At 48.6% G+C, this 24,474-nt stretch overlaps 8 protein-coding genes; 4 read left to right on the top strand and 4 right to left on the bottom strand.

The window, feature by feature from the left end:
* Positions 1-2,472: 2,472 nt before the first annotated feature.
* On the bottom strand, positions 2,473-2,931 carry FFUJ_05533 (uncharacterized protein; the record flags this gene model as incomplete). Its single annotated transcript, XM_023578754.1, has 1 exon — positions 2,473-2,931. The coding sequence occupies one exon, from the start codon at positions 2,929-2,931 to the stop codon at positions 2,473-2,475; it is 459 nt and encodes a 152-aa protein (XP_023431712.1).
* A 1,510-nt stretch (positions 2,932-4,441) lies between these two features.
* On the bottom strand, positions 4,442-7,200 carry FFUJ_05532 (uncharacterized protein; the record flags this gene model as incomplete). XM_023578753.1 has 2 exons in its annotated part: positions 4,442-6,143; positions 6,197-7,200. The coding sequence occupies 2 exons, from the start codon at positions 7,198-7,200 to the stop codon at positions 4,442-4,444; spliced, it is 2,706 nt and encodes a 901-aa protein (XP_023431711.1).
* Positions 7,201-8,335: 1,135 nt separating this feature from the next.
* FFUJ_05531 (uncharacterized protein) lies at positions 8,336-11,959 on the top strand (the record flags this gene model as incomplete). The annotated part of the gene is made up of 1 exon (XM_023578752.1): positions 8,336-11,959. One exon carries the CDS (start codon positions 8,336-8,338, stop codon positions 11,957-11,959), a length of 3,624 nt encoding a protein of 1,207 aa, XP_023431710.1.
* Positions 11,960-14,425: 2,466 nt separating this feature from the next.
* On the top strand, positions 14,426-16,228 carry FFUJ_05530 (uncharacterized protein; the record flags this gene model as incomplete). The annotated part of the gene is made up of 1 exon (XM_023578751.1): positions 14,426-16,228. The coding sequence occupies one exon, from the start codon at positions 14,426-14,428 to the stop codon at positions 16,226-16,228; it is 1,803 nt and encodes a 600-aa protein (XP_023431709.1).
* Positions 16,229-16,768: 540 nt separating this feature from the next.
* On the bottom strand, positions 16,769-17,614 carry FFUJ_05529 (related to 3-hydroxybutyryl-CoA dehydratase; the record flags this gene model as incomplete). The annotated part of the gene is made up of 1 exon (XM_023578749.1): positions 16,769-17,614. One exon carries the CDS (start codon positions 17,612-17,614, stop codon positions 16,769-16,771), a length of 846 nt encoding a protein of 281 aa, XP_023431708.1.
* Positions 17,615-18,554: 940 nt separating this feature from the next.
* On the top strand, positions 18,555-18,971 carry FFUJ_05528 (uncharacterized protein; the record flags this gene model as incomplete). The annotated part of the gene is made up of 1 exon (XM_023578748.1): positions 18,555-18,971. The coding sequence occupies one exon, from the start codon at positions 18,555-18,557 to the stop codon at positions 18,969-18,971; it is 417 nt and encodes a 138-aa protein (XP_023431707.1).
* Positions 18,972-20,211: 1,240 nt separating this feature from the next.
* Positions 20,212-21,674, top strand: FFUJ_05527 (probable dis1-suppressing protein kinase dsk1; the record flags this gene model as incomplete). XM_023578747.1 has 5 exons in its annotated part: positions 20,212-20,453; positions 20,516-20,850; positions 20,908-21,209; positions 21,265-21,430; positions 21,490-21,674. 5 exons carry the CDS (start codon positions 20,212-20,214, stop codon positions 21,672-21,674), a joined length of 1,230 nt encoding a protein of 409 aa, XP_023431706.1.
* A 1,161-nt stretch (positions 21,675-22,835) lies between these two features.
* On the bottom strand, positions 22,836-24,341 carry FFUJ_05526 (uncharacterized protein; the record flags this gene model as incomplete). XM_023578746.1 has 4 exons in its annotated part: positions 22,836-23,278; positions 23,325-23,692; positions 23,739-24,046; positions 24,093-24,341. The coding sequence occupies 4 exons, from the start codon at positions 24,339-24,341 to the stop codon at positions 22,836-22,838; spliced, it is 1,368 nt and encodes a 455-aa protein (XP_023431705.1).
* Between the last annotated feature and the right edge of the window lie 133 nt (positions 24,342-24,474).

Raw genomic sequence — 24,474 nt, 5'->3', positions numbered from 1 at the left:
ATACATTCCAACATTCTCTCACATTCAGATTGTCGCCAGGTATCCTTCAACGCTTTTCGTCCACTAAAACTCTCTTTCAAGTCTACAGGTAAGTTTCTTCCAAGGGGCTATGCCTCGTCAAGTCTTGAAACCGTGTCCAATGAAGGGCAACGAGAGGCAGGAAGTGTCGCATGAAGCCTCCATCTTTGGCCAGACACTACGCCTCGGAGAAAATAACCATAATCGATAACCTGACGGACTCGGAACCATCTAATATCAGCCTCTTAAAGTGAGAGGCTGCACCATTTCGGCTATCAACTAGCTACTAAACGAGAACAGTCGCCAATGCAGCAGGAGACTTGAGAGAGAGTAAGGAAAACCGGCATTCTTAATAGTCGTTTGAGGTTTCTATTACATAAGTAAGTCAAAGACAGGTTTCAGTATATATTGGGGCACGCTGACTGTCAGCTGATCGTCTCCAGAACTGGTCTTATCCCAGAGGAGCTAACCATCATTGATTCGACCAACGACTGCTAACATGCGCTTATTCCCTTGCAGTATATTTATGCAGCATAACGCGAGCTAAAACTGTGCCTGTGGACCGATATATGGTGATTCCCTAGCCTGGCAGATGTCATCGTCAACATTAGACTTTACCTGTTTTCCAAAGGGAATTCGATGACTGCACTAAAGGGCCGTGAGTTTTGGGATTGTGATCAGCATCTAGTTCATACTCAACTATTCTAAATCTATGTAATCCACGAAAAAGACAATAAATTTGAGTCAGGGTTGCTAGATATATATCACAGACTTAAAATACTACTAAGCTGGTTTCTATAAAGTACTCAATGCAGCCTGCGTAGGGCAAGTCTTGCTGAGTCATTCTGCAAGCGCCAGGGTTTACCGCCCTCTGCAGCGGGACCCCACGTTCAGGTTAGCGCGCGTTATGAACGACAGCCATTCCATCAAGTGATGGCCACTTCGGTCATCGAGGAGCTATCCTCACGGCTAAAACGATAGAATCAAGAAAACCTTTAGTTTAGTACAATAAAATCATATTCTAAGGTCTTCAGCTAGTGTGAATATTGATGCTATAGTACGTATGACTTGTAAACTCCTAAATTAATATATTTCCTCTCTCAAAGACTTTCCCAGTAAAATTTGCCTTATAAGTCATTGATCCGCAATTGAAATTAACCAGTCCAGTCAAATTCGCTTTGGTGAAGTCCAGTAAGATATACCCGGTGGTAGGCAGAAGGTGTGATCTATCGAAAGCGATTGCGGCGCCCATGTTCTGTCTAGCCAATTGATCGTTTCGGGTTGGGATGATTTCGAACTTGGTCATTGAATTTCTGACGTATTTGGTGTATGTTCGGCCCGAGCTCGACGGGCGCCATCCACGCATCCAGGGCACGAAGTATGAGTTAGTAGTGTACCACATTTCTCCGTTGCTCCCGCCCCCTAGCGACCACAATGGGAATGATACTCCTGGAAAAATCGCAAGATCGTATATGTTTGCATCCCACTGGTTACCCTTGGGATCATACACCCCGGGGAACTGATATATCCAACTTGGTCTCGTAAAGTTCGAACCATCCCCAAATCTTCCTTGGAAAGTGACCTTCCATAGCCTGTATGGAAGAGTAAAAGGCGGCCCCGAGCGCTTTTCGTGCTTCTTTTGAGTCTCTGTGTTTCCAATATCCAATTCAAAAAAAGGAGGGTCGTCAAAAATAGGGACAGAGTCATCGCCTTTGAGCTTGAAATCGGTTTCGAGTGAAGAGTCTTGAAGAGCTACAGGAGTAAGTCCAACAGGAATAGAAGGGAACAGAGAAAATGCATGTTTGTGGTGCTTGTTAAGTGATAATATTGGTAGCAGCTGAGTTCATACAGTGAGAAGAAGTAAATCTAGGATTATTGCTGGGATAATGTAGCTTCTAATATACCTTTGTCACTTGGTTGTCTTGCAGAGACCGCATTGTCCCCAGTAAATGTTCCCCTACCTAATCTGGCAAAAGTGTCAGCTTGTCTAGCTCTTTGCAACTTAGAGTTTGTGGCAGATGCCAGTCGCCCCTTGCTGACTTTTAATGTCTCAGGTTCTGGAACAGGTGTATCCAATAGCTTTCTCCTCTAATAATTAATAGTATAGCTTACATTCCACTACTTACTGATACTGTGGTTTGGCTTCAAGCCACTTTATATTTCTGCAATAAGCTTGTCCTTATTATAGGTCTCCTTACTTTGAGCCTAGATTCATGACTGATTTTGGTAGACGGAAAAGCCTTGAAACCTGGGCAAGGCCAAATTCTAAGTCTGCCCACAGTGGGGAACAGAAAGTGAATCTCCTCATGCTTGCCTGATTTTCAAGCCTTTAGCTGCAGTCCAGGCCTTTTAGCTTAGATGGGGAATTTGAACGCATATACCTATTGGTTTTTAGTTGCAACATGGGGGTCGTATGCTTTTCTAGTAGGTTTTGCAATCAACTTACTTATAAGCTTAGAGAGACTTGCGCCCAGTATGAGGGACGTGGGGACTGAAGACGGGATCATCGGGGCTAGACGAAGATCCCGGAAGAGCTCCAGAGCCACCAGCGAGCGATTCATTAGACGTCGCAGTAGAAGATGCCGCAGGGACGGAAAGGAGGTGCTTGAGAGCCTCCATTGTACGAGCATCTCCGAAGTTCTGCTGGAGAAGCTGAAAGAGCAGACCCATAGAGCCGGGAGGCGTAGACGATGGAGGAGATGAACTGGGGACAGCGGCAGGAAGTGGGGCAAGAGCTGGAAGTGATGCGGCTGCAGCGGCCGCCTCCTCACTAGCAACTGCGGCCCTTGCCGCTGCCAAGTCAATAAGGTCCGGGCTCTCGATGCCGTGAACACGCAGCATCCATTCCTCAGCATCAGCACGAGATTTGAACTTCCTGACTATGTTCAAGGTCAGTGATGTCCATGCATACATCCATATTGGGGGCTACTTACAAGATGCTCCAGGATAGCACCGGGTCAGGATAGAGCATATGTGCCAAATTGTCGTTATACCCTTCAAGCGCCCATCGCCGATGCCACACTAGCGTTCTTCGTCGGCTTTGAGTTGTTGCTCCAAGACCTTCGGATTCTTCAAGACACTAGACATGATTGGGTAGTCAAGGTGGTAATGGACGGTGATTGAATCGATGTTGAGTGTAAAGAACATAACTATTTGGCGAGGGATGCGGTCTTTGATAGCCATGGCCGAGCAAGTTCCGCCCCTTTTCGCCGTAGCATGAGTGCCCTCAACAAAGGGCCCTTGTCAAAACCGGCTTGCAAAGGAGTAAACAGCGACAAGGCCGCCAAGTGGAAAAAGAAAACATCATCCAATGCCCCCGTTGGCTGAGTGATGTTCCAATACTCATCTTAATTGATACTGTCGAGCCCGAAGCCCCCGTTCCGTGATTAGGTATGGACCGTTGATTCACTGGAAGTCTCTTAGCGCTGTTCTCTCCTCCTTTTGAGCGCAGAAAGTTACAGTGGAGTGAAGACAAGGTTGATAACTACGAGGTGATTTAGAATTAACTCAGGTTTACTACATAAAGTTAACAACTGGTGTTAAAACCCCTAAATTCAAAGAGGTTTGATCTGCAAGCACAGGTTGTCCCCTATTGGCCAAAGCAAGATGTTAGCATTCACCCCACTCCATCAAGCCCCCGGTTCGCCGGCTTCCTTCCGTCACAGTTCCCTCAGACTAATGATTATATTGCTTTTGATTTCTTCTAGCGTTAGGACCTTTTGTCTCCCTTTTTCATTTCTTTTTACACCCTCGGCACTCCCTCACCGCCGCTATCGAAGCCAATCAAATACTATAGATATTACTGAAACCTTTCTCAACATAGTACCGCCCAAGCATTCTCCACCGCCTGATCAGTAATTTCGCCGTTGATGCACCATAACTGGTCAAGATACTTCGCCGCGCTTCCTATCGACCAACCCGGCCAGCTGTAATCTCGGGGGCCATAAGTTCAGGAGACTTGCTTGTATAGAAACCTCCTTTCATACATACCTTGTTTCCTCGCTTGGCAGTCCAAACAGGATCAAAAGTCATTTCTTGCCGACGCCCGCTGTATTCAGCCCGTGTGATACATCATATTAGGCGTTTACCGGAGACTCCTGTGTGAACCAAGCTGACGACGGTGTTGACAAGCTGACCCCCGAAATTGTTGGGAATGGGGCTGCTAAGTCTTGGCTTAGTGGCCGTTGATTTCGGCAAGTATATCTCTTGTCCCTAGTAACCTTGACGTTCTCATAGCCTCTCACCTTATAGAAGCCATTTTAATCTTCAAAATAAAATATGATCAAGGTTTTAATATAGTGAAATAGAAAAAATACACTCTTTGTTACATAGATAGGGGAACCATAGTGATAGTAACACAACCAACAATGTCGATGCTTCCAAGCTACGAAGAAAGCACCAAAGCTAAGCAGAAGGAAAGAGATCAAGTTTGTGCCCTGGCTACGTTTTCATCCTGAACTACCGAGTTGAGCGCGGCCATGGCCTCATCGCCACTTTCTATGCTGCGTGAAGGCTTCCTCCTCTTCTCAGGGGAGTGCACACTCAGTGGCCCTTCGCGCTTGCCGGAGGGAGACACCGGCTGTGAGATCTCTTCGAAGTTGAAGCCCGAAGGCTGAGTGATACCAACAACGGGAGGCAGTGGCAACAAGTTGCTGAAGGTAGGAAACATAGGGGCAGAAGGACCGTTGGTAGTAGAGGGTAGACTGGCGGTTGGAACGCTATTACAGGGAGTGCTAGAAGTAGGTATAGGCGGAAGAGGAGCCGGTGCAGATGTAGCAGCAACTGACGCATCAGGTACAGACATAGCTGGTACAGGCACAACAGGCAAAGGCGTAGCTGGTGCAGACGTAGCACCTGCTGGAGGTATGGGTGTCGAAATGATACCAGAATCCAGAGGCGTGGTACGAAGAGGAGCCGGGGAAGAAGGAACGCCAGGAGCTTCGCTGGTAGGAGTGTTACTGACAGGAGCGTCGCTAACAGGAGCAGGGGTATTTTTGGCTGATGCAGATTTATCTGCCTGTTTCTGTGCCTTTTTCTTCGCCTTGTGCTCTCTCCAGGAAAAAGGCTTTTTCTTTCCCCTCGCACCGCCGGGCTTATTGCCATTTTCTTGTTGAGAGGTATTGGATACTAATGATGTAATTGTCTGGGTTGTCGTCTGCTTGGGGGCGCTGTTATTCTTGTTCTTGTTGTTGTTCTTATTGGTCTTCTTGCTATTATTGTTGTTCTTGTTATTGTTCTTGCTGCTTCCTTGTATGCCCCCTTTCGGATCGCTCTTGGCCTGGGTACTGCTGCTGGGCTTTGACTGCTCGGCCCCGGGTGCTTCGCTTTCAGCCGGCTCGTTGTCGGCTGTGCTAGCTGTATCAATATCGATATCTGCAGCGCCACTATCACCATCACTGCCAGAAGACTGACTAGCACCCGGCGTCGAAGATGATGTGGTGTCTGTGTCCATCTCCATGGCCGTAAGAGAGTTGTCAACGTCACTGACAGAAGAGCTACTAGCATTGGCTGTCAAAGGCTGAGTGTTGGGGCTTGGAACTCCTGTCCCCTCGCTGCGTGGGAGAGGGACAGTATTTGTACCGGTCATGTCTGCGTCTGGAGACGAAGGAGGTTTCTTGGAGGTGGCAGGAGATGATCCGATTCCCCCAGTCTTCAAGAACTGGCCAAGCGTCCGTTGCCCAGACTCCTTGGATGGCAGCGCTTTTGGCCTACCAACCGGTCGTTTCTCGACCGCCTTGGAAGGAGATGCGCCGCTGTGTTCACCAGACTTAGTAGGCGAGCTTTCAGCGGGATTCGCCTTTGCCTTCTCCGGCTTAGTTTTGGTAACCGTTGGAAGAATAGGCTTTCCGGTCTTGGGTAAATGCTTAGCCCAGTGAGGCACGAGCTGTCGATACCAAGCCGACGCTCGGTGCTCCTCCCTGGATAAACTGATTGTGCACTCCGGTGACCAGGTGACATGAGGGCCGTTGCAGTTGCAGCACCGGGAAGCCGCCTTGCAGCCCCTTGTATCATGGGCACCAGAACACCGCCCGCACAGCATGACACTGACGGTGCAGTCATCCTTGAAATGGCCTGTCTTCCAGCATCTGTAGCAAAAGAGCGGGGTACCTTGAACGCAAAATGGTCTGATTAATGCGGTTAGCTCTTAAAGTTATGAAATGCACGGTGGTAGCCTTACACAATCTCGTAGTAATGACCGAGCAGGTTCACGCCTGTGAAGCAAAGTCGACTGACAAGTTCGAAGTCTTGGGTCTTGAGTAGCATGCGTTCGTATGTTACCTTCGCTTTGATGTCTTTTACACCCAGGGCTTTGAGAAGAGCTTCTTCCAATTCTTTGTGTCCCATGCCTCCTTTGGACAAGTGTGGCACCAGATGCTCGACGTGTAGTGTATAGACTGGCGAAAGGCAATAGACACCGTGCTCAAGACCGAAGAGCTCACTCATCTCCGAAATGTGCTGTCGCATATACGCCTCTGACTCCCTCGTCAAGAAATTGATGATGACTTGGTGTTGCTGGTCGGCGGTCTTGGGAGCCTTGAGCTTGATACTTTCAATCTTCCAGCCTGAGCCCTTTTCGCGAAGCTTCTGCGCTATCTCGGTCGGGTTCATCGCGTCGAGCTTTTGGAAATCAAGGGCGTCCATCACGACCGTAATGAAGCCCGTTTCGTCATCAATTGCACCATCGAGGTTGGCAAACATCCTGTCCTCCAGGCGGTGCAGGTTGCTTTCCAGATTGCTAAGACGATCATCAATCTTGCCGAGGTAGCGCTTGATGGAGTCGTCAGAGTCGTCGGCGGTGCCTTGGATGGCGTGTTTGAGACATTTGATGTCCTCTTCAATGCTGAAGAGACGCCCGTTGAAGACATCAAGGGCCCTGATGTTCCCGTGATCAAGCATGCCGGCCTCGTTGAAGCGTGCGTTGATATCATCGAAATGGCTCAAGCGCTCATTGATTAGATCAAGAGCTAACATCGTTTTAGAGCCGCTGATCTCGCCGACCTCGATTTTGAGCTCAGAAAGGCGATCATTCATGTTGCGGAACTGTTGACACATGAAGTCCATGATTCTGCCCATCATAGCCTCAACCTTCCCATATTCTGGAGAGTCAGGTTGAAGATTTGTAGTGGGTGAGATGTAGCTCTCACCACCACCGAGGGTCGACTGTACAAGATCTGACGACATGACGAGAGAATAAAGTGGATAGATTGTTTGGATGTAGTAAGAAGAATGGAGATAATCCTAAGACGAGGAATATACTGATTACTCTGGAGGCAATCTTTAGCTTAACAATTGGGGTTACAGCTTGTATCCCCAACACAAAATGCGGATCAACTGATATTATAACTCTGTCACGGTTCCTCCTGGTTACCTTGATCAGCTTCACCCCAGCAGTACCCAGCGACTCATAGTGCCTTTTCTCTCTTTGGGTAGTAATTGGCTCCTAGTTGCTTTTCGGGTTTGAGGCTGGGTGGGAGTTGGCGTTCTCATCGGGACCTGTTACTGCTGTAAATCACACCGGCGCTATTCTCATTTGGAATCATGGGCGGTGACTCCGTGACTGGTCGGTGATCTTATCAATTATGCCAAGATCTACAGTTCAATGCCTCTTTTTAGATTTTGGTTTTGCTTTTGGTAAAAATCCCCCTTTTCAGTGCATCTAGCTAATCGCGTAACGAACAAAATTGCAAAGCGCCCCCCGGTCCATTATGCTCTCAACATTTTACAGCCCCTTAATTTCACATGTTGTCACTTCCGAGGGCCCCGATGAACAACCAGCTCAACAAACTCGAATCAACGTATAAGCCACCTATTCTACACTGACAGTTGAGGAGCTGACCAATCCGACCCATGCATTAGCACGTTCCACTGAGTTTATTTCTTTGTACCCAATTAACGCCTGAACCACCGACCACAATCTCACAAGAAAGGGGCTTTTCAGGTAAAGATTGGCTACCTGTTACTCCTGCATCGTACGATTATTCGTTGCGCGAGATTGCGACCGGCAAGGTCAGCGTCTGATGCGATGAGGGAAGAGGAAGCCATTGAGACACTGTACAGTCATATATTAGGTCGACTTGTGAACCCTCCTGACACGTCCATCCCAAACCACATCTCTCATTCTTTACTTTCAACCATTGTCACTCTGTGAAACAACAAGATTGCTCATACTCTTTTCAACTAGAGCGCCTGGCTTTACTCCGTTCATTTGCCCTCCATCTGCTTCTCGCTGCTACTTGCCGCGCAAACTCAATCCCTGTTCCCATCGCTCCTGGTGTCTACTCTTGACATTGCGCAAGCTCAACACGCACCGGGAACGATGGGAAAGTCTCAGCGGCGCAAGAAGCGCCTGAAGGAAGAGGAGTTTCTGGCCCGCCATCAGCTCATCATCGATCAAGCAAACTTCAAAGGCTCTTTGGACCGTCTAAATCTCTTTCAAGCGTACCAACGTGACGGGCGTAACGGTGGGACAGCTGACATCATATGCGGCTCCGACCCGTCCCCCCGGACCCCATTTCGGAGTACTCGGTACTATCACTTCAGCATCAGCCCTTCTAGAGCCCTTGTTGAGAGTGATAACCCTGATGATCCAAACCGCGAACGCAAAAAGCCTGGCAAGAAGCAAGACGGTGACGACGACAAGGAGCCCGTGCGGTTCAGTCGTGTCTTCTTCTTCGTCCACAAGTCAATCCCGAGAAATCGTTGGAATGTTGAGTATCATGAGGGTCCCAATAAGGACATGCTGGCAACTCTTCATTTAACGACGGCCGACGGTCCGATTGCGATACACTCCGTGTATAACGTCAATCAGGACGATGTGAAGATTGACATCGAGCTCTTAGCTGAGCAGACAACTCGCGAACCACGCAATATCGTCATGGGAGATTTCAACTTGCATAATATATTATGGAGTGGCCCTTCATTGATGAACTCCTCCCGGGACACCCCAGCTGGCCGGTTGCTGGCGCACGAGATGATCACAAAGGCCAACATGGCACTCTTGACGAAGCAAGGTACTATCACATATACCAGGGGCAAAGGCGATGACGACGAACATGCTTCATGTATCGACCTCACCTTCGTCAGTGACTGCCTACGCTCTCAAGTTACTCATTGGGGTGTCTTCTCAGATAATCCTTGGGATGCAAGCGACCATCGTCCCATCAGGACAGTCCTTGAGATTACGCCATATAGAGACGACACAGAGAAGTTTCAGCACAACAAGGTCAAACCTGCAGTGTTTGCCGCCGCCATCAGAGAGGATTCGTCGCGTGTTCGCGAAATGCCACTTGAAGATGAGAACGATGTGAAGGAGTACATTCCAGCGCTTCTCAACCTCATCTCATCCGCCTCTACACGCACCACCCCAACCTGTCTCGTAAACCCACCACCAAGACGGAAACCGATGGACCCTCATCTGAGACAGCTACTGCTTGGAGGCGGCGTTGGGTCAAATGTACCTGCTTCCAAACTCGACTTCAAGCCGCCGCCGAAGAAGCCAACTCCGTGGCGTGAGCGCGTTCAACAAGCAGGCGAGTCACAAGAAGCCTTTTGGTTTCAGACCAAGTTGGCACGCCAAATGGCACAAGACCGGATTGTCAAGTGCATGTCGCCGCTGGCCGATGATAACGGTGTTGCCACTTTCTTCAGTGAGGAAGAAAAACAGGACAGGATACGATGCAAGACATGGACAAGAACCAGCGATCTCGATCACCCCGTTGAGATTCCATTCCCCACACTGAACGACACGGTGAAGATGAATCGAAAGCTTCGTCGCTTCATCGAGAAACACCTCACAGATAAAGATATTGAGATTCTCATCCGGAAGCTACATAACCGGAAGGCTCCAGGATACGATCTGATTTGCATCGAGCAACTCAAGATGGCCTACAAAGAACTTGCTCCTCTCATCGCACGTCTATTTAATGCGTTACTCAAACTCGGGATCTTCCCGGCAGAGTTCAAAACCGCCATTACCGCAATCCTTCCAAAATCAGGGAAGGATAGGTATGACGCAGTTAATAGCTGGCGCCCTATTGCTCTTCTCTCTGTTTTGGGAAAGCTCTATGAGAGGATTCTTGCTGAGCGCCTCAAGAAGTTTGTCATGGACTACGATATACTTCCTGAGACTCAATATGGCGCCCCTGGGAAGTGTACTACACATGCCATCCAAAGCATGATAGGCATTATACATAAAGCCTGGTCTCGGAAGTTAAGCAAAAAGTTCAAGAAGCGCTGGAAGTTTATCAAGGAGAAGGTGACCATGATGGGGCTTGATGTATCTGGGGCCTACAACTGCGTCGACCCTGCACTGCTGCTACAGATGCTTGCAGACCTTGGAGTGCCCGATTCTTTCCTTCGGATAATGCACTCATATTTCTCCTACCGGGTCGTCATTCTCAAGCTGCCACAGAGCACATCAAAAGCATTCTATATGCTTATTGGCATTCCGCAAGGTTCGCCTCTCTCTCCGTTATTATTCCTCATCTTTACCGCACCTATTCTCCGGCAAATCAATGACGACAGAGAAAAGCTTGGCAAGGACAGAATCAGAATCTTTTCCTTCTCCTACGTTGATGACACCTATCTTATCGCCGTCTCAAACTCTTACGAGAAGAACTGCATCGGCTTAAAGATATTCCACGATGAAATCATTAAATGGGCTTCATCTGTCGGTCTGACATTTTCACCGCAAAAGTATACCGTTATGCATTTTCGGGCTCCCAACGACCCCGATCCTCCCTGCGAACTTCTTCCTGATATCGAGGGGCTCAAGGACAACCCTGAAGCGCTCAAGCAGGATAAGCTGAAGGTCCTTGGAGTGGTTCTGGATCCGGCTCTCACCTTTGCTGAACACATCTCCAACCTTGAGAAGAAGGCCAACAACACAATACGACATTTCCGCATGCTTTCGGGGCCGACTTGGGGTATTCGGCTGTCCCAGACGAGGAGTTTCTACATGTCCAAGATTCGACCCATCATATCGTACGGGTGCGCTGCCTGGTTTCTCCACTGCCCTGGTCGACGTATACCATGGTCCCTGAAGCCGAGGCAGATTCAGAGACTTGTGAAATTACAGTACAAGTGTTTACTGCTGATCTCAGGGGGTATTCGTGCAACCTGTGGTGATATGATTCTCAAGGACATCAACATCGAGAGCATTCGTGAGTTTCTGTGCCGCATGTCCCTGTCTTCACGAGCCAGGGCCCTCAAAGCTCGCAAAAATGACGCGTGGTCTGAGAAGCCATTGAAGATCCCCAAGGATCCGAATTACAACGTCACCGCGTATCAGATACTCGATGAAGAAGCATATAAGTTGACCGGTAGATCGGCCAAGTATTTCCGCAAGCGCCAGAAAGGCACCGACGAAGCGGCATTGAAAGCTTGGAAGATCTCAGCCAAGCGCAACGCCGCCGTCAAGAACCAAGCGAAGTGGGAAGCAGAAACGAAGTGCGCCTCATCCTGGATCACCTATCGTCGCAAGAGAACTGCTCGAGTTCGCACGACACACCGTCCTGCCGCCGTCGAGGAGAAGCGAGGCCGAGTAAGCTTGAGCTACTACAAGGGATTAACTCGTCCGCAATCTACACTTGCACTACAATTGCGCACCGAGCGCATCGCGCTCAATGGATACCTGAGCAGCATCAAAGCAACTCGAGACGTGGAGGTCCCAGGAACCGAGGACGTGATCAGGCATCCCATAAAGCCAGAATGCACGTGCGGTCATCATACTCAGACCGTCTATCACATGTTCATGCACTGCTCGGATCTTCATTCCGCCAGGTTGAGGTTGATTGAGCGCATTGGAGCACTCAACTGGAAGACGTTGCTCACTACCCACCTCAAGTTCGCCGTCGACTGGGCCATGGCCTACTTCAACCTCGGCCAGTTCAAGATTGCCAAGGCGGACTCGATGTTCTACATCCCAAATGAAGGAGGTTAATCCCCTCCTTCCACGGGGTATAGATGAGACAGAGTTTGTCAGACTGTGTTACAAGACTACTCCACATCCTTTGGCAATGTTTAAGTCCCGAGACTTCCTTATTTAAGTGTCACCACTACACACTCCATGCATCCCTTTGGAGCCTTACTCAATCTCTCCATCTATACGCCGACCTAGAGATTCCTCTCTGGATTCAACATCTGAAGAGGGATTTCCCCAGTTTAAACCACTGCTTCTTCACTGATATCACTTTAACTGGTGCGTCATGCTGGTCCCCATCATCAACGAATACTGACACGATTCAGCAGCTCTCAGACGCAAGGTCGATTGGTCACGTGCCCGGGCACGTGCATTTAATTGGTGGAGGTATGTCTCCTTGTCTCTGCTGTTGACTCTGGTCCAACTTACTTAAGCTAGTCGTCATTGACTTCAGGTCAATTTGACTTTCGCCGACTAACTTACACAAAGTAAGTGAGCTCCCCCAACCATCTCATCATTCCGGTGCTCTCACTAACCACTATTCTGAACCAGCAGAGTCAACCCAATTCCTTCAGTATGTGCGCTACCCCTCGTCTTCGCTACTTTGACTTTGCCTCACAGCGCCAGATTCTGACTTTGACAGAACCTTCGGTCCGTAGGGCACCCCACCTCCTCCAGCAGGCTTCACTTAACCTCTCTATCCGTCTTAAGTCTGACATGTCTTAGCAGAACCCCGCCATTACCCCGCATTCATCCGTATGTCCCTTCTTCTTCTCCCCTCACCTTAACCCATTCACCCATTGACACTCCCTGCCCAGCAGAACTCTGTTCGCAGATACGTGTCCGTAAGCCAGTGCAGAGCCTTCTCCCTATCTTCTCATCAAGCCACCACTGACCAGAGCTATCTTAGCAGCTTTGCTTTCATGGTCTCAGACTATGACCGGCCTGGTCTGTATAGCCCTTAATTAGAGTGTTGACTGTATTGATAGACCGTTTACTGACTCAGTGTTACTCTCTAGTTGACCCCCGTACGAGCGGGAGGAAGCCGAGCACACATTCGGCCTCAATGATCACATTCTGTAGCCACTCTTCGTGGCCGGCTGAGTTGTAACTTCCCTATCGAATTGTATTGGATCCTTTACTAACAAGCTCTAGCAGGCCTGAAAAGGCAGCTAGGAAGGTAGCCTGGTCGGTCGTCAGGGTCCTGCCTTGCCTTATAGCTTCTTCTAGGTCCCTCAGTTGCGATAGCTCTTCAGCTAGCCAGTCTAGGGATATCGTACGAGATAGGATATCCGGATCCGTACGACTGATCACATCAATCAGGGTACAGTCAAAAATAGCCATCTGTAAGTTACCTTAAATACCTTGATAATCCCCAAATAATAACATCTGTTATTAGTGACTAGGCTAGACTGGTTCCTTGACGAGAAGTTCTTAATGGCTGCAGCCATCATACGAAGCTTGCGGCATTCGTGGCCTGCAGCTTCTGCCAGCACCGATTCGATCGCATCGATAAGGTCGTGATTGGTTGTACGATAGGCCTGATTGGCCTGCAGGCTGTTGCGTAGTAAGTTAAAGTACAAGTTTCGCTGGTACTCTACACTCCTCTGACCATAGTTTTCCTAGTAGCAGGCATCGTGACGGTGGCTATGATCGATGTTAGCAACTGTGACCAATAGGTATGTAAGTCGCCTTTGCAACTGCTACTAAAACCGAACTAACCGAGTTGAGGGAAAGTCAGGTCAGGGAACGCACTTGTGAGTTTGCGCTCGATCTCTTAGTTGGGTAGGGTCTAACTGACCTTTGAGTGGAAGTGTGATGGACTTAGCCCGGTATGTGAGTATACTCTTTAATTGCCTCCCTCTTATCTCTAAGCTCCTGTCAAGTCTTTGTCGATACTGACCTTTTATTAAGGTTGAAAAGGTCGATCTAAGAGTAAACAAGCTTTCCCCTTCTTTCCCTGTTGCGCTGGAAGCTGACCTGCAGTGTCTTAGTCTTTTGGGTAGGGTGAAGGAAGAAGGCTGACACAGCTGCCGAGGGGTAAGTATGTGCCATTCCATCTTGGTATCTCATGACACGCAGCTAACCAATAGTGGACCTGCAGGCGGTATTAATACTGCTTGATCAAGGCAGCAATTGCGCCACTGGGGCAGATAAACCTTATACGATTTTGACCTTTGAGATACGGGCCTACTATAGGGGCCTCATTTTTTAAGCCTTCGTATATAAAGTTAGAAGCTCGATAGCCTCATAAGGCTGACAGCAAGGGAAAAAAAATAGATTGTGCTATGGGTCGCAAAACTCTCTGGTCTCCTCTCTCCTGCATCTGTGAAAAGTCTATCTGACACCTTCGTGTGATTGGTCGTATCGCATGACTCATGATCTCCACACCGCCAGCTATAAAACCCCGCCCGCCCCTCCAAAGTCCTTTACCTTTCAATACCATCATCCTCGACTTTACCCTTCGCCATCGTCGCTCACACCACCATGGCTCCAAAAGCCCTCACAAATCTGCCTTCTGAGATTCGTCAGCAGATCTTCAGAGAGTGTCTACAGGTAGATGGGGGCTATGTCTTCGATGTTCAGACTGATAAACTGACGAATGCCGACGGGACCGCGATTGATCTATCCCTTCTTTATACTTGTCGCTCGATCGCAAATGACACCAGGGCGATGCCACTAGCAGTCAATACAATTCAGTTCTCGACTGTCTTCCGCCAAGACTGGTGCAACTTGGCCGGATGCTTCGCTCTTGCTGCTACCACTCACTATGTTCTGGAGCAAGACTTTGTGTTTCATTTAGCTAAATTCATCACTCCTGAGATGTTCACCGAGCTCGAGTCAATATGCCCGGGCTTTCAGCAACTACTTGAGTTTGAGCTCGTCGAGCACAACAGATGGATACATGAGAACAACGACCCTGGATACTATTTCCAGACCGTCAAATTTCGACCAGCTGTGTGCAGCATGGTACGGCAATTTATGAAAGTGGTCGACATGTTCAAGATCAATGGGATGTCTTTTCATCGTCCGTTCCGTCTTCTCCACACTGAAGCCAACGCAAACAACGGCAGTGGTTCAAGTGATCGCAGGCGGCAGAAATGGGTCCAAGGCGAAGTTCGCGAGGCTACATCATATTGTCTGAAACTTATCTCTGAGACGCAACCTGATGAGTTTAAGAAATATGTATACAAATCTCTCCCCCATTGGATTGGAGTTCGTCCCGCCGACGACTTTATCCACTTGAGATTCAACCTGTGGGATATCCCTTCTCAGGAGCGAGTGGCGCATATGATGGAGTTATTTGAGATTGGGCCGTTTGTTTGGGAACTTCCAGCTACCTGGTACTACACCCCGCGCAGCTTCTACGATCAAGTTGTGAAAGGTGCCCCGCAAGATCGACGGTCTCCAGAGTTTGAGAAACCGGATAATTTATTGGAGCACTTCACCAGTCGATGTCGTGAGAAGCTAAGGTTTTCTGCCACGGCTGCTGCAATTCGCTTTATTCAACGACTTACAATTAGCCAGCGGAAGCAGATGAGAAGTATTGTATTGCATGAGGACTTGCCATCGGTGAATCTGCCGTCTCGTCATACCCAGGGGTTGATTCCCTTTTTGAAAGAGAATCACATGCTTCGAATCGAGCGTCGTGCCAGTGTTTTTGGCTGTGTAACAAGCCAGCGTCCCCACTCCATCATTGCTTATATGGACAGTGATGAGGACATACCCCTACCGACAGAGATTGCGAACCGAGAGTTTGAGGCTAGCATATACTACTGGCTCCTTGACGCTTTCGCGGTGGCGGATTCGGGCGTTAGCACCAATTGCTTCACTTTTGTTTTAGAAGCTGGGCAACACAGGGATTACTGCGCTGACCTTTTCCAGAAGGTGATCCAGACAGAAATCTCCAAGTCGAAGGCTTGGAAGATATGCTTGGATACCGGCCTCTTGGCATCTTTAAGACAAAGTACACGTGACCGCAATGCGACCAGATTTGCAAAGGACCCGAGGTTTGAGAAACTCATTGATCAGTTGGCGAACCAAACATCGAATTTGTGGTGCGACTTCAACCCCGGGGCACCATTGGATGTAGACGCATTGGTTGAGGATGTCAAGGTAAAGCACGGGGAAGCCATTTCGGATAAGTGGGTGAGCAAGTCGGATTTCGACGTCATTCCTTTGCCATATGATCTATACCATGATACAATGGTGGCTCCGAATTTCGAGTTTCAGACCCGGCAAGAGTATATTGAGTCACGGGGCGTGAATGACAACGCGGAAGACTCATAGGGGACTTGGATAGATAGACTGTCTAGGAAGGTGCTGCAATTTAAAGGGGATCTTGGGACGCTAGTAATTGACCGGGTTGGTGGACGGCATGTAGCAGAAGGTGAGTCTTGGATTTCGAGACTGATACTGCATATCCGATGACTATCTAAATCATATTTCTTTGTCCTTTAAATTTGAAAGATCCGTTAGCCAACATGGTTAAATCTACAGCAGGCGAGTGCATCTATGGAATCCGTTCGAAAAGAAGGCCTTTTGTATTCAAACTCAAGAAAGCTGAAGTCTAGGATAAACAAGTTTTATTTATAAAATAATAGAATAAGGCAATGTATCAGACTATGTTACACATAAGCCTCAAAGGAGCCCTACCAGGCACAGTCATGTTGTATTACTGCTACGTTCACTCCGAATCCCAAACGTGGACGAGAAAGGAAGCTCAAGGTCAATGAAGACAAAGAGATGCGATGAGTAGAGAGTATAGGTCATCAGCATCAGGGCCTCATAGATGAAGTAAATCTGCAGGCCATCTTACAACAAGTCATTCTAGAACTTGGCTGTCTCAAAAACACCATGTCGTCCTGCTCCACCACTGAAATTCGCCGCGCCCTTCACACTCTCGGTCGTAATGACCTTGACCCCATTCTCAAACTCATTCCTCAATGCATCCTGAAACGACGATGCGTTATATACGGAGTAGTAACAGTTGGCCCTGTCCACATTCATGCACTCCTGCGGAAACGTAAGAAGCTGCTTCGCAATCTTGGTCGCCTCCACCAACGCCTGTCCCTTGGGTACAACACGGTTGGCGAGTCCAAACTGCAATGCCTCCTGCGCTGAGACAGGTCTTCCAGTGAGGATCATGTCCATCGCTCGGCCGAGGCCGATGATAGCCTGTAGCCGAACTGTACCGCCGTCGATGAGGGGAACGCCAAATCTTCGGCAAAATACACCGAAAACAGCATCTTCCTCGGCAATGCGCATGTCGCCTATGAGCGAGAGCTCCAAGCCTCCAGCGACAGCGTAGCCTGCTACGGCGCTGATGACGGGCTTCTTTACTTGCATTCTAGAAGGTCCAATTGGGCCGATGTTGCGGTCTTCAACCTCGTGACTGGGGTCGATGATTGGGCCAAGGTAGTTGTCTGTTCCCTGAGCGGGATTCCATTTGGCAACTTCGTGGAGATCGAAGCCTGCGCAGAAAGTACCGTGTGCACCGTAGATGATGCAGACCTTTTGCGTGGCGTCGTTCTCAAAAGCTAGGACGACGTCGGTGAGCTTCTTGGCTGTAGGTCCGTCTATCGCATTTTTGCGGTGAGGGCGTGAAAGAGTAATGGTTGTGATTCCATCAGGAGTCTGGGATACCTGAACTGCTTGAGGCTCGGTATCAGACATTTTGGTTGAGATGAGGGAGTTGTTATAAGTGCTGAGGCAACGAGGAAGAATTAGTCTGTTCAAACTTCCTTTTGTAACCTGGATCGGCTGGATCGGATCATCAGTCCGTTATAACCGATGGCCAGTTTACTGTTAATTATTATTAATACGAGGGGAATGTATACTGAAGGGCGTGGCTCATGAAGTAATTGGACGTCTCCCCAGCTTTGACGTCTGCACAGGATATTTTGAGTTTAGCGCCATCCGATAGCCTCGGCAATGAGGCCGTCCTTATGAAGGATTCTTGAAAGAGGTAGGTAGATGCAAACAGACGCTTAACTTTCATTCCAAGATGATTCGCAATTAAATCTACGAGGACTCAGAAGCGAAAAGAGTAGCACTATCGTGATAGAAACTCGTAGGTCTCTTGTCAGGCTTGTGAATGTGAGCATTGTCGGGAACACTTTAATCCGGTCTCGTCTAACCGAATCCAATCGTCCCTGAACTCGCAACGCGACGAACATCTATACAATCAAGGATACAGTTCCTGCAACCATGGAGTCAAGAGAAATTAATTCTGGCCTTCTTATGCGACTCTTCACTTTATTTCTCTACAATGTTAACAAACTCCCATGTGTCCACCGCCTATGAAAACATCCAGGGCGTATCCTCCTAATCTCATCCAAGCTCTGTATCAAAGCAACCGCTTTCACAACGCTGACTGAAGCAAACACCTTGCAATTCGTTGCGAATAACACATCAATACCAGTTCCCAAAGTGTACTGTAGCTTTAAGCACAGAGGCCGTGTCTATATACTTATGGGAAGGATCCGGGGTCGGGATCTATCCCAAAATTGGACGCAACGACCCGAAGACTCCAAAGCGCGAATTCTCGCGCAATTGAAGCCTTTGATCACGGAACTACGCAGTATTGTCCCACCGGATGGCGTTGGTATCTCCAATGTTGATGGGGGTCCCATCTTTGACCTGCGTCTTCCTGATAAATCCTTGGGGTCTTTTTGCAACAATTCAAGAGTTTCATCGAGAGTTACGCCGTGGTCTTGAGCTTAGAGATGGTGAAGGAGCCTTTCCGGGTCTAAGGGAACTCATAGACTTTCACAATGGGCCATGGGAGGGCCCAGTCTTCACTCACAGTGACCTAAGCAGTCTCAATATCATGGCTGATGGGGATACGGTGACAGGCATTGTAGACTGGGAGTCGGCTGGATGGATGCCACCATACTGGGAGTATACATCAGCTTGGCACGTTAATCCACGAAATACATTCTGGCGCGATGCGGTCGACGGGTTCCTGACACCTTTACCGCATGAGTTGGAAATGGAAAGAATACGTCGGCAGTACTTTGGCGAATTCTAACTGGGCCCCAACATACAACTCTTCTACAATTTGAATTCTTCGTAATGCCAAATCCTCAAGGTAAAAGCTCCTTTTCTTCAAGAAGAGTGACTATACGTCAGCATTGGACTGTCCTTCGGCAGCTTGACCATCAAATCGATGCTGCAAGGCTTTCTTCTCAACGTACCAGAAAGCCGTATCGCGGACTGTTGTATAATCTAGCACCAAAGTTCCCAGCGGCTTAATATGGGTCTGCAGGGCTCCGAGTGCCTCTTTGATCCATTCAACACAAGTCTATCCCGGCTGTCCCCCCTCACGGGTATACTCATCAATTGAGAAAAGGCCCGGACCGTATATAAAGACTAACTTAAGCTACCCGCCAGCCTCTTGCACAGTACCCTCTCGAGCACACAGTCCGCCATGTAGACGATTTTCAATACATTGAATGCTGCATGTCTGTCATCTATCCACGTAATGACTATAGCGATTCTTATTGAGTGTCAGGTGATGGACAATGGTGTCAAATGTGGGCTAAGTTTGGGCTCTGGTCGGCTTGTAAAAGGCATAATAGAGTAGTACTTATGAAGACTTGATGGTGATAATAAATCCACTAATAGCAATGTTGAATTGGTAATATCCTAATGGGCTGATACCTTTCACAGGCTCTTTAGACAAGACACCTTTGCCCCGTTTTTGCAGCGTTATGTTGCTGAAGACAAATAGACAGTCAACATTGTCGACGAGGTCCATTAAGCTCACTGGCACTGCTGTAAATCACCGTTGCTAAAGTTTCATCCTACGATTTATTGAACCTACTAATACTTTAGGAAAGACTACAAAACAGTGTTGATTACGCCAATTGTTTTGATGATATTTATTATATGCCCTACTCTACAAAGCATCAACCCGAGGAACGCGATTCTTCGCCCTCAAGACTTGCCAAGCTTCTGACGCGTAATGATAATCACCTTGAGCGTCATTAGCTAGCTTGGAAGCTTATGAGATTCCCCGGAAATAATTAGGTTGCATAATCTGCCTTTATGTGCCCCCCCTCCGTCAATTCTCAGCTTCACGCGTACGCGATTGTGGTCTTTGCTTTGATTCGCCGAATTTGCGTCTGACTCATCAGCAAACAGCACATAGGCATTCGAATCCACAACACCATTTTTCACCACCTAACTTGAGCGAGAGCGCCTAAAGCCATATAGTTGAGCATATTTGGGCCACTCGCTCTGGTAATCCGCTCTTCAAGCGCGTAAAAATGGCCGCATTCCTTCGGAAAATACAATGGCCTGGCAGGGCATGGAAGCCTCTTGTCTTCTCCAGCCCCGATGTCCCAAAAGTCCCCAAAGAGGTGAAAATAGAGGAAGAGCGGTTCCTTGACTACGTCGCGTCTCGCTACTACCCCGTCAAAATTGGGGAAGTCCTGCGCGACCGCTACCAAGTTGTCGGGAAGTTGGGCTTTGGAGCGAGCTCGACCGTTTGGCTGGCACGGGACCTGGAGTAAGCCACTCAAGACCTTTGGAGGCTGCTAAAGTAGGAAACTCTCTGCTAATATCAGGCAGTGGTCGTCGAAATGTCGCGCTAAAACTCTTCATTAATAATCAGTCCATGGGACAGCAGCTGGAGAATGAGCTCGAAATGTACAAGCGCATCTCTGCCTCCTCATCAAAGCATCCTGGCCGCAGCGCGGTAAGAGAACTGCTTGACTCGTTCGATGTTACTGGGCCTGATGGTTCTCATCGATGTCTTGTTCATCCTCCGCTCTGGGAGAGCATGTGGACATTCCTAAACCGCAATCCAGTAAGAAGACTACCGCCAGTGGTCCTCGCTGTCACCTTGCGTCGACTCTTTCAGGCGCTGGACTATCTCCATACAGAGTGCAAGGTTATACATACAGGTATTGTTGCATTGTCCTCCTCGTGACTGGCGCATTTTCTGACGCATTGACGCATAGATATCAAGGGAGACAATATCATGTTCGGTATTTATGACGACTCAGTATTCACTGCTTTCGAACAGGAAGAGCAGAGCGAGCCGACTCCACGGAAGGAGATTGACGGCAGAACCATATACATATCACGGGAACTTCGAAAGCCGAAGGACTATGGCGCGCCAGTTCTATGCGACTTTGGCTCAGCTGTTGTAGGTGATGTTGAACATTGCGAAGATATCCAACCGGACATTTACAGAGCTCCTGAGGTCATTCTCGAAGTTCCTTGGTCCTACAAGGTGGATATATGGAACGCAGGGTGCATGGTAAGCCACTCAGATTATCGGTCAGTGCACTGAAGCTGATTATTTTCGGCACCAGATTTGGGACATCTTTGAAGGCCGGCATATGTTTACAGGACATGACCCCGAGTTCCAAAAATATCGCAGCAGAGCACATCTCGCTGAGATCATTGCCCTCCTCGGCCAGCCGCCATCAAATGTCCTTGAAGCCGGCAAGGCCAGTCGCAAGTTCTTTACAGACACCGGTAAGTCGTTTCCATCGTACGTCAAGACGTTATGCCATGGCTGAAACTCACATTGTTAGGCGATTTCCGTAATGAGATCCCCATTCCAGAAAGCACTTCTCTTGTTGAACAAGAAATCAGCCTTGAGGGTGAGAGAAAAGAAATGTTTCTTGCCATGATGAATAGGATGCTTCAATGGGATCCGGCTAAGAGAGCATCAGCAAAAGAACTTGCCGAAGATCCGTGGATTATGGCATATATGTAGTACAGCTGGGCAGTTAGCAACAGCGGGAATTGCGATTTGTATCAAGATGTATTGCTCAAGGACACTACTCCTACTTGACGGACCGGCGGCGTTTCTTAGCATTGCTAAAAAAGCAAGAAATGGAAACATTTTGTATAGCTGTAGATGGATATCTTGTAACTAAGTCCTCTCTGTTGATTTAAGCTCACAACCACAAGTCTTGACTGCAAATAGCACTTCTAGATCTTGTGATGACTCCGCTCCCGCTCGTCGACCCGGACACACTATTCACAGCCGTGAAGCCCGACGATAGACCCAGGACGATGCAAGCGATGCCTATTAACAGTTTAATTAGCTTATTGCCTTGGACAGCTCCAGGATCGCTTCCCGAACCACCCACGCTACCGAAACTTGCTGACTGACCGAGGGTGGTCCTGAGCCCGATTCACCTGGTTCGTCGACCCGATCTGAACACACCATGCGCCCGAGCGAAGGCCTGCTAGATACAAATGAGATTGAATTGGATCACTCCTGGCATGGTTTTACGGCAATCGAGGATAACTGGAATCCGATGAAATGGTAAGTCCGGTCGCGGATATAAACACTGAAAGACGAAACGCAAAGGCTGAGCTTGGACTTGACAAGTTGGTTCCGGATGCTGAAATCGCAGAACCCGGCCGAGCCCGGAATCTTCCATCTTTGTCATCAAAACCGATGGATATGTTGTTTTATTGGCCTTGTCATCGAGGCTCGTTGGTTGCCTCTTCATAGAACAGAATGACTGGTACTCTACCGTCACTAACATGGTCCCCGTGCTGCTCCAGCGAGACAAAGACCATTCTCTCTATCTCGTACTTGCCTTTCAGCTGCAACTGAAGGGTGCTCGGCCAGCACTACCAGCCTTATATCGGTTTATGCTTGCTTATTGCTGATTAGAATTAAGCTCGCCAACTCCATGGTTGCCACAGCCTAATGCAGCCAGAGCCGGTATAAGGGTCAGGCGATGCTCGACGGCTATTTATACAAAGTGAATGTAAGAAACTAGGCAGGAAACCATAGGTAAGAAGTGCTAAGAGAGCATATGTATACACTGCATTACTTCTACCTGAAGGTTAACAAGATCCTGATAAAGTTAAGAGATGTAGCAACAACTTATAAGTGTACGCCCGGACCTGGCTTTGCTCATCGTCTCTCTACAATCGTTAACTCGAACGCAAAGGCCGTCGTAGGATCCTGATGCTTCATCTTCAAGCTCAACTTCCCTCCCTTCACGCGCTCCTCCCTCTCCTCAAGATCAAGCGGTCCATCAACACGCTTGAACCTATCCCCGTCAACAACACGAAAAGCCAAGGTCTTGACCTTGACTCGCGTATCATCTGTCAAGCCAACTACATCAATCGACCAATTCCCGGGCCTTGAACGAGTACCAGCCAATATCCGCACAACATCTTTCTCAACAGTCGCATAGACGTCCAGCAATCCATCTGAACTAGCAGTAGTCTTCAGACGTTGACCCTTCATGCTGGAGGCGTAGTACTTGTAGACCTGATACTCAGCCGTCGGCCAGTAGCCTTCGCCCTCGATGGCATAACTACCGTCACTGCCGTTCGGCTTACTCAAAAGACCTAGTATCATTAGTATCTGAACGACGGCCATGTTGGACAGACTTACCAGCCATAAAGTCATGCAAGGCTCCAGCAATTGCCCAATTGCCTCTAAGGCCGTGTGCATTCTCTCGCTCAAGACCAGCAATCCACCATGCTCCTGCAGAAGGAACCTGTTCTCCATAGACAGCATACTCGTTGATGTTCACATCTTGCGCTTTTTCGAGAGGGATGCCGTGCTTGGATAACATATCGTGGAATGAGGCCATGGAGCTCGCCATGGTAATTGCTTCCTCACCGCCCTCCATGTGCCAGGACCATTGATCCGGCAGGCTGTCTTTGCAGCGAGACAGGAAAGCCGACCACCACTCATGCGATGCTGAAGGAATGGCTGAAATGCTTGGACCAGTGATGCGAACGGATGGAAGTACTTCTCTACGAACATGTTAGAAGGAGTTTATTTACCTGGGGAGCAATATACCGAATCTTCTTGAACGAACGAGTCCAGAGCTCCAACCACTGCTCCATCGAACGATTCCAAAAGAAGCTCAAATCTGGCTCATTCCAGATATCGACAACAAGGCCCTCAATCATATCAGACTTCTTGACATCATCAAGCGTCCGTTCAAGAAACTCATCCCAACTTGTCCAATTATTGTCATCTCCAGGGTACGCAAAACCTTCCGACTGTCCACCATCAGCACCCCAAGCCGCGGGGAGCAAGTAAATAAACTCCCCGCCGTGTTTTCGAGTAGTCCTGTAATTACTCAACGCCGAAGCAAAGCGAGCCTAATCATGTTAATTCACATACGAAGAATGCCCGGGGGTATTTCACCTCGTAGTCTGCGAGACTGACGGCGTAGCCTTTAGTCCCGGGTAACTGAGATCCTCCGCCGCGACCATAATTGAACCCAATGGCTTTGTAGAAGTGATCTGGTATCTGATCAGGTTTATCTGGTATTCCGTACAGAATGCCAGAGGCGAGATGGCGAGGTGGTCCTGTTTGAACGCCGACGTCTACCGTTGCTACGCTGACAACAGGGTCCTTGACCTTGTCTACCTCTGACGGCAGGCTTTTCAGCATGGACATGTACTCTTCCGGCATCTTGGGGATGGTTTTCTTGCTTGCTTGATAGTGTGAGTTGAAGTGTTGAGCGCTGAGGTATATACCCATGGAACAACTGAGACTAAGCCTTTAATGGGAACTCCGGTGGGAT

Source organism: Fusarium fujikuroi, chromosome FFUJ_chr06 (assembly GCF_900079805.1).
Source record: "Fusarium fujikuroi IMI 58289 draft genome, chromosome FFUJ_chr06".
NCBI lineage: Eukaryota > Fungi > Ascomycota > Sordariomycetes > Hypocreales > Nectriaceae > Fusarium > Fusarium fujikuroi.
Note: the sequence above shows the minus strand (reverse complement) of the source record. Positions and strands in the feature narration are given on the sequence as shown.